At 55.9% G+C, this 10,473-nt stretch overlaps 2 protein-coding genes across 2 annotated transcripts; both read right to left on the bottom strand.

Moving 5' to 3' along the window:
* Nucleotides 1-1,094: 1,094 nt before the first annotated feature.
* LOC308520023 (bone marrow stromal antigen 2-like) lies at nucleotides 1,095-6,786 on the bottom strand. The gene is made up of 5 exons (XM_081092447.1): nucleotides 3,331-6,786; nucleotides 2,234-2,309; nucleotides 1,875-1,977; nucleotides 1,473-1,606; nucleotides 1,095-1,271 (listed from the first exon to the last, which is right to left on the bottom strand). The coding sequence occupies exons 1-4, from the start codon at nucleotides 3,610-3,612 to the stop codon at nucleotides 1,492-1,494; spliced, it is 576 nt and encodes a 191-aa protein (XP_080948573.1). The 5' UTR covers nucleotides 3,613-6,786; the 3' UTR covers nucleotides 1,095-1,271; nucleotides 1,473-1,491.
* Nucleotides 5,992-10,175, bottom strand: LOC308519352 (uncharacterized protein; the record flags this gene model as incomplete). Its single annotated transcript, XM_081091318.1, has 6 exons — nucleotides 5,992-6,891; nucleotides 7,092-7,229; nucleotides 7,500-7,875; nucleotides 8,126-8,201; nucleotides 9,226-9,499; nucleotides 9,994-10,175. 6 exons carry the CDS (start codon nucleotides 10,173-10,175, stop codon nucleotides 6,876-6,878), a joined length of 1,062 nt encoding a protein of 353 aa, XP_080947444.1. The 3' UTR covers nucleotides 5,992-6,875.
* Between the last annotated feature and the right edge of the window lie 298 nt (nucleotides 10,176-10,473).

The raw sequence follows: 10,473 nt of genomic DNA, 5'->3' as shown, positions 1-10,473 counted from the left end.
ATCGAACCTGGGGCCTTTCAGTCGGCAGGCGACGCTCTATCCACTGAGCCAAACTGGTTACGGCTTAACTGCTTTTTAGAGAGAGAGGAGGGAAGAGGGGAAGGGAGAGGGAAAGAGAGAGAAACATCTATGTGAGAGCAAAACATGGATTGGCTGAATCCTGCATGCCCCCTACCCGGGAAGGAGCCTGCCACCCGGGCCTGTGCCTTGACCAGGAAATGAGCTGGCAGCCTTTTGGTGCTTGGGAAGATGCACAACCCACTGAGCCACACACACTGGGGCCAGCCCTGCACTTTCCATGGGAGGGGACGGGGAACCAGACAAGATGTCCTTCTCCTCACAGCCTCCGTTTCCATGGAAAGGGATGGGGAACAAGAGCCTCAGGAGCTGGGTGAGGAGATAAGACTAGAATGCTGAGCACTGAGTGAGCACCCATGGGGGTGGGAAAGGGTGACAGTCCTTTAGGGTGAATCCATCAGAAAAGAGGGCTGGGTAGGCAGTGGGGTGGTACCTAACCAAACCCTATGGGCTTCTGGGAACATTCTGGAGCAAGGAGGCTGGTGTGGACATCACGGGGTTCCAGGTGCTTGGGACTGACACAGTGATCTTCCAGGAACAACAGAGTAAGTTCCTTCCCCCAAAGGGGAGGCTTATTTTGTGGCAACCAATGACCCCAGAAGAAGTTACCTTCCAGAAACCATGACAGCAAAGAACAGATGCCCCTTCCCACTTCATGACCTGACCAGCTTGGAGGTGGGGGGCAGACTTGGGCCAACTTTGATGCTTCCCCACCTCTAAGGCTGCCCCAATAACCCCCCCCCCCCTGCCACCTGGCCCCCGGACTCCCCCTGACCTCCCCTGCCCTCTCCCCACAGCCATGTCCCCCTCAGAACTGGCCAGGTCAGGGAAACCCAGAGGGAAACAGGTGAGTCCAGGTGGTGGCCCAAGAGACAACATTGCCGAGTCAGACAGAACTCGCCCCAACCCCTCCATGAGCCTCACCCACTCCTGCCTGGACCCTCCCTCTGAACACGACACAGATGGGCCTGGGTGCCTGTCACTCCTTGAATCAATTATTAAGCAGAGACAGGGTTGAATTTTATGAAAGTTTATTAGGATGGATTGCAGGCCGAATGGGAGAGAGCGCCTCTGGGACCAGGTTGTTATCTTTCCAAGATGACAGGAAACTCTCTGAAAAGGAGCCTGGACTGCATTCTGAGGTTAATCCCCATGTCCCTGGGTAAACAGCCCTCAGCCAGGTTGGAATGTGCCTAATCGGAAGGGAACAGTCACAGTTAACAGATATGATTAATAGGAGAACATAGCTGGTCCCCACTGTTCTATTTCTGCCCCACAGCTCCTCACTGAGGTTCCTCTCTCCCCAGCACCCACCCCCCTCCCCGCAGGCAGGCCACCCCCCCAGACCTTGATTGTCCCTAACTCCTCCCATCCCTCTCCAGCCCCCTCCGCACCTGCAGGCTTCCTGGAACCTCAGGCCAGCAGAGCCAGGAGGCTCAGGGACAGGAGTACGGCGGCCACGGAGAGACGGAGGGTGATCCCGGAGTTGGGGGGGCACTTGGCAGAGACCAAGGCCTCATTCTCTTTTCTGAGGAGGAGATGGGGACACCTCAGGAGGCTGCCAGGTCTGGCTGCACTGGTGCTGGGCTCGAAGCCCCTCAAAATCTCTCTCCTTCCCCACCAGGTCACTGGGCAGGGGAGTGGCCGGTGGCCACCCAGAGTTGGGTGACTGGAGGGGCAAGGCTGGGCTCCAACTCTGTCCCCAGGGCAATGGGAATTTTCAGAGCCAAAGGGGATCCTAGGTCTTGGGGTTGGAAGAGGAAGGGGCGTGGTCCGGGGTGGGTGGGTGTCCTGACCTTAGTTTCTCCAGCTCCGTGTATACGTCCTGCAGATCCGCGGATTTCTTCTCCAGCTCGGAGGATTTATTTTGCAGCGACTGATTCAATGTCTTGATCTCCTCTAAGGAGGGACAGAGTGAGTCCGCACCGTAGCCACGCCCCTCAACTGGCCCCACCCCCGGACAGGACCCCGCCTCTCGCCCGCTTGCATTGAGCGAGTGCACCTTGGAAGTCTGGCTTGCCCGCCCCTTCTACTTCCCCTGGCTTTGGTCCTGTCCCTCTGACCCCAATCCGGAGGCCCTCCCCTCCGTCCTCTTCAATACCTGACCGGCTCCTGCAAACTCCCTGACTGCAACCGGGGCCTGTGCTCTCCTCACCTTGAAGCTTCTGCACCAGCTCCTGTTGCTTGTGGCCCGCAGCCTTCTCCTCTTCCAGGGAAATCTTCAGGGTCTCCTGGGATGCCGGGAAGGGTAAGGGTGTTGCAAACTGGGGTTCTTGTCCCTGGTGGGGTTGGCTGCTGTCCCTGGGCCCTGACCCCCTCTCCAGGCCCTGGAGTCAGAGGGCTCAGGCCCAAACCCCTTTCAGGATTCCTTCTAACCCTCTCTGAACCTGTCTCCACCCTGAAGAATAGCCATAGTCTCCCACCCTCCCAGGGTGTGATCCACTAAATAGGAGTTTCAAGTTCCCCTCCCTAGGAATTTGGGGGCTCTCTTGGCCCAATGCCTAGGAGAAATGTTCGGATCTTCTGGGCTGTTGTCCAAGAAGAGTTAGACATCACTTCAAACCCAGAACACAGTGGGATTTCTCAACCCAAGTTAGATGTCCAGTGGGAGTTTCAAAGACCCCCATATCAAGACCTCAGTTAAAATGCTGTCTCTCAGGGATGCAGTGGAAGTATCAAGAGCCCCTGCCTTGCCCTGGTCAGGTAGCTCAGTTGGTTAGATCGTCATCCCAATATGCCAAGGTTGTGGGATCTATTCCTGGTCAGGGCACATACTGAGAATCAACCGATGAATGCATCCATAAGTGGAACAACATTCAATGTTCCTCTTTCTCCCTTCCTCTCTCTCTAAAATCAATTAAAAAAAAAACAACAAAAAAAGGCCCTGCCTTAATCAGAGTCTGATGGGGTCCCCATCCCAACCCCCAGAGGGATTTCTGCTTCCCTAAGTCTGTGCCCAGGGGCAGTTTCCAGCTCCCTTAGACCAATGTCCTGGAGTCTGGAGATCCATCCACATGCTACTGGGGATACTGAGGCCCCTTAGTGGGTGCTCTGGGGTCCCACACTGGCACCCCAGAGGGAGTTTAGAGCTCCCCAAAACCCTGGTGGGGATATTCAGGCTCCTCATGCAGGGGCCTAGGGGCAGTTTCAAGGTCTATCTAGATCTCCACCCAGACCCTGGGGCTCCCCAAGCACCCAGACCCTGGGGGTCCCCCAAGCACAGGGCCCTCTCTAGGAGGGGCGGTGACTTACCACAGTCTGGTTGCAAGTAGCAGCTTGGGCCTGGACCTGGGTCAGCTCCTGCTCCAGGAGGTGGTTGATGTTTCTACATTCCTGCTCAGCCAGGAGGCCATCCTTGCAAGCTGGGCTATTGGCCTTGGCAGCCAAAACGCCTACTGCCACAGACAGACCGACTACCACTACCACCAGTAGGCCCAGCAGGACCCATACCCGCACTGGCAGCTTGCGGTCCCCCAGGTTCTTTGGGAACTCATCCGTGGGCAGTTGGGAGTAGAGGTAAGAAGTGGATGCCATTCAGAGGGATGCAGAGAAGCCTGGGAGGGAGTCAGGAAAGAAAGCTGGAACTTTGTACTTGCTGGAGCTGCCCCCTTATTAGCATGGGATCTATGCTGACCAATGAAAAGGTCCAAAACCGGGCACCTGCAGGAGGAGGACAGTTTAGCTTTCACTTTCCTTTTCCAGAAATGAGGTGTGTCATTCCTTCCAAATTATGGGCTTGGCCCTTCTGGGCTGGGTGCTGGCCCATGAGCTCTTGTGGGAGAGGACACCCCATCGTAAGTCCCTGCCCTTCTCCTGTGTTCCTGAAGGTGACAGCTGCAGTGACAGAAAGCCTAGGGCATGCCAGGCTCCTGTTCCTGTGGACTGTGACCTGAGAGGCAGAGCATCATTGGTCCAGTGCTGGGGTCCAACCCCAGCAGGTCCAGAGGTTCCCAAAGGTGTAGACGGAGTCGGTGAAGAAGGAATGACACGGAGACAGCGTTCAGTTGATCAGCAGCCTAGCCAGGATCTCTAGCCAGGATCTCCAGCCAAGTTCTGTTCAGGATCTCCAGCGAAGTTCTGGTCTGGATCTCTGGCCAGGTTCTGTGTCCATGTTCTCTTGCTAGGTTCTCCAGCCAGGTTCTCCAGGTTCTCCAGCCAGGTTCTGTAGCCATGTTCCCTCGCTAGGTTCTCCAGCCAGGTTCTGTCCAGGTTCTCCAGCCAGGTTCAGTCACCAGGTTCTAGTCAGGTTCTCTTGCCATGTTCTATCCAGGTTCTGTAGCCAGGTTCTGTCTCTAGGTTCTTCAGCCAGATTCTCTCGCTTGGTTCTGTCTCTAGGCTCTGTGGCCAGTTTCTGCCATGGATCTTTTGCCATGTTCTCTCGCTAGGTTCTGTCTCTAGGTTCTGTCTCCAATTTCTGTGTCCTGTTGTCTTGTTACATCTGTATTTATACCAGTTGATTCCAATCCTATCAATCTCTATTCCAAAGGTTAGGGCGTTTCTCCATTCCAGGGAGTAAAGATTATGTAGCTTAAGCATGATTGTTCATAGTTAAAGTGATTAATTACCCGCCTAGCACTTAGTTAAGGGGTTTTATTCCCTCCCTAACTTCAGGGGAAAATCCCTACCTGGGGAAACAACCTTTCTCAGAGAGGTGACCTTGGTTAAAACACAGTGCCAAGAAGGTGAGCAAACATATTAATAACAGTATGCCATATATGCCAGGTCCCTTGAAACAGCAAGGATGGACCGGCTCCTGGCAGTCCAGTCCCCAGCTGGGGAAACTGAGGCTGAGAGGTGAGTGGTGGACTGGGAGTGGGTAGGGCTGGGGTCTCACCCAAGAGGCTGGCTTTACTGTCACTCTCCATAGTGACCCAGCAGGAGCTCACTTAGTATCCCTGCTGCTGTCTCTGAGGGGACCCTTGGGGCCATGGAAGGTGTCGGAGGAGGAATATCCTTCTGCCTTGACCACCTAAAGCAGCGGTTCTCAACCTGTGGGTCGCGACCCTTTGGGGGTCGAATGACCCTTTCACAGGGGTCGCCTAAGACCATCAGAAAATACATATAGTTTTTGTGATTAATCACTATGCTTTAATTATGTTCAATTTGTAACAATGAAACTGGGAGGTCACCACAACATGAGGAACTGAATTAAAGGGTCTCAGCATTAGGAAGGTTGAGAACCACTGGCTTAAAGCCACTCCACAGCCACAGGACCAGGGTGGGAGGGTCTTGCTGAAGAGCCACCAAGGAGCTGTGCATCCCATGAGCAGGAGCCGCTCCCAGGCCAGGAGCCCAGGTGCAAGGACGCAGCCCTGGGGGAGAGGACTTCTCTGAGCTGCGCTGTGCCAGCCTCCAAACTTTAGGGCCAACTCCAGACCAGCACTGCGGGTCAGAGGCCAAGGCTGTGTGTGAACAGCCCTGCCGCCCAGTGGGACGCTGGGCAAGCAATGTCCCCTCTGCCTCAGTCTCCATGGAGCTGTGAAACGGGGTGATGATAACAGTAACATTGTCGTGCCCCCCTACATGATGCACCCAAGGCAAGTGCCTTCCTCACCTCGCACTAGTCCTGGCTCTGCAAACAGAAAGCTGTGGGTTTTCTCTATAAATCGGTTTTGCCACCTTTCTTCTGGGTTTCGCTCAGGTTAAGGTCCAAGCACTTGAGACAAAGTCTGATTGGCAGCGAAGGGGTAGAATCTCAGGGGAAGTGATGAGAGTGAAGAGGTGGGTGTTGTGACCTTTGATGAGGAAGTTGAAGATGCTCCCATGCCATTGGACCCCTTAGTACCAGGAAGAGCAAAGCACAGCGTGGGGGTGGAAAACACATTTTCTTTCCACCGTTCTAAATTCTTCTGGCTAGCTTAATAATCAAATTAACACCTGAAGGGTTAACAGGAGCAAACAGCCCGCTTTGTTGCACATGACATATTTATTACACATGACAGCTTTATTACATACTAGGGGCCTGGTGCACAATATCTGTGCACTCAGGGGGGAGGGAGGGGTCCCTCAGCCCAGACTGCACACCCTCTCCAATCTGGGACATTCCTTTCACAATCCAGGACTGTTGACTCCTAACCGCTAGCCTGCCTGCCTGATTGCTCCTAATCACTTCTGCCTGCCAGCCTGATCAACCTCTAACTACTCCCCTGCCCGCCTGATCAATGCCTAACTGTTCCCCTGCTGGCCCAATTGCCCCTAACAGCCTGATCGCTCCCTACTGCCCTCCCCGGCCAGCTCGGTCATCCCCAACTGCCCTCCCCTGTAGGCCAGTTCCCCTCCAACGGTCCTCCCCTGCAGGCCTGGTTGCCAACAACAGCCTTACCATGCAGGCTGGGCCGCCCCATCCTGCCCTCCCCTGCTGGCCTGGTCCCCCCCCCAAATGGCTCTCCCCTGCAGGCCTGGTCACCTCCAACTGCCCTCCCCTGCAGGCCATCTTGTGGCCACATGGGGGCGGCCATCATGTGTGTTGGAGTGCTGGTCAATTTGCGTACTGGTTATAACTAATTACCATATCCAGTCATGACTGTGAGGGTGTCGTGACCAATTTGCATATTACCCTCTTATCAGTATACGTTCATATTGTGCCATGAGAACCCCAGGGCAGACTGGGCATTTGAGGCACAGGTGCCACCCAGAGCTAAAGGGAGGGGGAGTTGTGGTTAGATTGCCGGCCGAATGGGAGAGAGCATCTGTGGGGCCAGGTTGTTATCTTTCCAAGATGACAGGAAACTCTCAGAAAAGGAGCCTGGAATGCATTCTGAGGTTAAGCCCCATGTCCCAGGGCGGACAGCTCTCAGTTAGGTGAGAATGTGCCTAATGAGAAGGGAACAGTCATAGTTAACAGACAGGGTTAATAGGAGAACATAGCTGGTCCCCACTGTTCTATTTCTGCCCCACAGCTCCTCACTGAGGTTCCTCTCGCTCCAGCACCCAGCCCCCTCCCCCAGGCAGGCCACCACCCCAGACCCTGACTGTCCCTAACTCCTCCCATCCCTCTCCAGCCCCCTCCTCACCGGCAGGCACGCATCCTGGGACAACAGACCAGCAGAGCCAGGAGGATCAGGGGCAGGAGCACAGCAGCCACGGAGAGACTGAGGGTGATTCTGGAGTTGGGCGGACCCTTGGCAGAGACCAAGGCCTCATTCTCTTTCCTGAGGAGGAGATGGGGACACCTCAGGAGGCTGCCAGGTCTGGCTGCACTGGTGCTGGGCTGGAAGCCCCTCAAAATCTCTTCTCCTTCCCCACCAGGTCACTGGGCAGGGGAGTGGCCGGTTGCCACCCAGAGTTGGGTGACAGGAGGGACAAGGCTGGGCTCCAACTCTGTCCCCAGGGCAATGGGAATTTTCAGAGCCAAAGGGGATCCTAGGTCTTGGGGTTGGAAGGAGGAAGGGGCGTGGCCTGGGGTGGGTGGGTGTCCTGACCTTAGTTGCTCCAGATCCGCGGATTTCTCCTGCAGCTCCGCGGATTTCTTCTGCAGCTCCGCGGATTTCTCCTGCAGCTCCGCGGATTTCTCCTGCAGCTCCGCGGATTTCTCCTGCAGCTCCGCGGATTTCTCCTCCAGCTCCGCGGATTTCTCCTGCAGCTCCGCGGATTTCTCCTGCAGCTCCGCGGATTTCCGCTGCAGCTCCGCGGATTTCTCCTCCAGCTCCGCGGATTTCTCCTGCAGTTCCGCGGATTTCTTCTGCAGCTCCGCGGATTTCTCCTCCAGCTCCGCGGATTTCTTCTGCAGATCCGCGGATTTCTTCTGCAGATCCGCGGATTTGTCCCGCAGCGACTGATTCAATGTCTTGATCTCCTCTAAAGAGGGACAGAGAGTGTGTGCGCGCCCAGGCCACGCCCCCAACTGGCCCCACCCCCGGACAGGACCCGCCTCCATTGGAGCGAGTGCACCTTGGAAGTCTGGCTTGCCCGCCCCTTCTACTTCCCCTGGCTTTGGTCCTGTCCTTCTCCCGGACCCCAATCCAGAGGCCCTCCCCTCCCTCCTCTTCAATACCTGACCGGCTCCTGCAAACTCCCTGACTGCAACCGGGGCCTGTGCTCTCCTCACCTTGAAGCTTCTGCACCAGCTCCTGTTGCTTGTGGCCCGCAGCCTTCTCCTCTTCCAGGGAAATCTTCAGGGTCTCCTGGGATGCCGGGAAGAGTAAGGGTGTTGCAAACTGGGGTTCTTGTCCATGAAGGAGTTGGCTGCTGTCCCTGGGCCCTGACCCCCTGTCCAGGTCCTGGAGTCAGAGGGGCTCAGGCCCAAACCCCTTTCAGGATTCCTGCCAACCCTCTCTGAACCTGTCTCCACCCTGAAGAATAGCCACAGCCTCCTACCCCGCCAGGATGTGATCCTCAAAATGGGAGTTTCAAGTCCCCTCCCACCCACCCTAGGAATTTGGGGGCTCTCTTGGCCCAAAGCCTAGGAGAAATGTCCAGATCGCCTGGGCTATATCCAAGAAGAGTTAGACATCACCTCAAACCCAGAACACAGTGGGATTACTCAACCCAAGTTAGATGTCCAGTGGGAGTTTCAAGGACCCCATATCAAGACCCTGGTTAAAACGCTGCCTCTCATGAATCCAGTGGAAGTATCAAGAGCCCCTGCCTTGCCCTGGTCAGGTAGCTCAGTTGGTAAGATCATCATCCCAATATGCCAAGGTTGTGGGATCTATTCCTGGTCTGGGCACATACTGAGAACCAACCAATGAATGCATCCATAAGTGGAACAACATTCAATGTTCCTCTCACTCTCACCCTTCCTCTCTCTCTATAATTAATTTAAAAAAAAAAAAAAAGGCCCTGCCTTCTTCAGAGTCTGGTTGGGTCCCCAAACCAACCCCCAGAGGGGATTTATGCTTCCCTAAGTCTGTGCCCAGGGGGAGTTCCCAGCTCCCTTAGGCCAATGTCCTGGAGTTTGGAGATTCATCCACATGCTACTGGGAATACCGACGCCCCTTATTGGGTGCTCTGGGGTCCCACACTGGCACCCCAGGGGGAGTTTAGAGCTCCCCAAAACCCTGATGTGGAAATTCATTCTCCCCATGCAGGAGCCTAGGGGCAGTTTCAAGGTCTATCTCGATCCACCTAGACCCTGGGGGTTCCCAAGCACCCAGACCCTGGGGTCCCCCAAGCACAGGGCCCTCTCTAGGAGGGGCAGTGACTTACCACAGTCTGGTTGCAAGTGGCAGCTTGGGCCTCAGTCCCCCGTAAGACTTCCTGGGCCTGGGTCAGCTCCTGCTCCAGGAGGTGGGTGATGTTTCTACATTCCTGCTCAGCCGGGAGGCCATCCTTGCAAGCTGGGCTATTGGCCTTGGCAGCCAAAACGCCTACTGCCACAGACAGACCGACCACCAGGAGGCCCAGCAGGATCCACACCCACACTGGCAGCTTATGGTCCCCCAGCTTTTTGGGATACTCATCCGTGGGCAGTCGGGAATAGCTGTAAGAAGTGGGTGCCATTCAGAGGGATGCAGGGAAGCTTGGCAGAGAGTCAGGAAAGGAAGCTGGAACTTTCTACTTGCTGGAACTGCTCCCTTATTAGCATGGAATCTATGCTGACCAATGAAAAGTTCCAAAACGGGGCATCTGCAGGAGGAGGTCAGTTTAGCTTTTACTTTCATTTCCCAGAAATGAGGTGTGTTGTTTCTGCCAAATTATGGGCTTGGCCCTTCTGGGCTGGGTGCTGATTCATGAGCTCCTGTGGGAGAGGACACCAATCGTAAGTCCCTGCCCTTCTCCTGTGTTCCTGAAGGTGACAGCTGCAGTGACAGAAAGCCTAGGGCATGCCAGGCTCCTGTTCCTGTGGACTGTGACCTGAGAGGCAGAGCATCATTGGTCCAGTCCCCAGCTGGGGAAACTGAGGCTGAGAGGTGAGTGGTGGACTGGGAGTGGGCAGGGTCGGGGTCTCCCCCAAGAGGCTGGCTTTGGTGTCACTGTCCGTAGTGACCCAGCAGGAGCTCCCGTAGCATCCCTGCTGCTGTCTCAGAGGGGACCCTGGGGGCCATGGAGGGTGTCGGAGGAGGAATATCCTTCTGCCTCGACCGCTCAAAGCCACTCCACAGCCTCAGGACCAGGGTGGGAGGGTCTTGCTGAAGAGCCACCAAGGAGCTGTGCATCCCATGAGCAGGAGCCGCTCCCAGACCAGGAGCCCAGGTGCGAGGACACAGCCCTGGGGGAGAGGACTTCTCTGAGCTGCGCTGTGCCAGCCTCCAAACTTTAGGGCCAACTCGGGACCCGCACTGCGGGTCAGAGGCCAAGGCTGTGTGTGAACAGCCCTGCCGCCCTGTGGGACTCTGGGCAAGCAATGTCCCCTCTGCCTCAGTCTCCATGGAGCTGTAAAACGGGGGTGATGACAACAGTAACATTGTCGCCCTAACCGGTATAGCTCAGTGGGTAGAGCGTCGGCCTGGGGTC

The sequence above is a fragment of the Myotis nattereri genome (genome assembly GCF_964212035.1).
Source record: "Myotis nattereri genome assembly, chromosome: 5".
NCBI classification, from domain to species: Eukaryota; Metazoa; Chordata; class Mammalia; order Chiroptera; family Vespertilionidae; genus Myotis; species Myotis nattereri.
The sequence above is the reverse complement of the archived record's forward strand: the minus strand, read 5'-3'. Positions and strand labels throughout refer to the sequence as shown.

Excerpts from the sequence above, each read along its gene's own strand:
- LOC308520023 (XM_081092447.1), bottom strand. The coding sequence starts at position 3,612 with ATGGCATCCACTTCTTACCTCTACTCCCAACTGCCCACGGATGAGTTC. Across the intron at positions 2,310-3,330 it reads CTACTTGCAACCAGACTGTG|GAGACCCTGAAGATTTCCCT; the intron begins GTAAGTCACCGC and ends CCGGCATCCCAG. Across the intron at positions 1,607-1,874 it reads ACGGAGCTGGAGAAACTAAG|AAAAGAGAATGAGGCCTTGG; the intron begins GTCAGGACACCC and ends TCTCCTCCTCAG.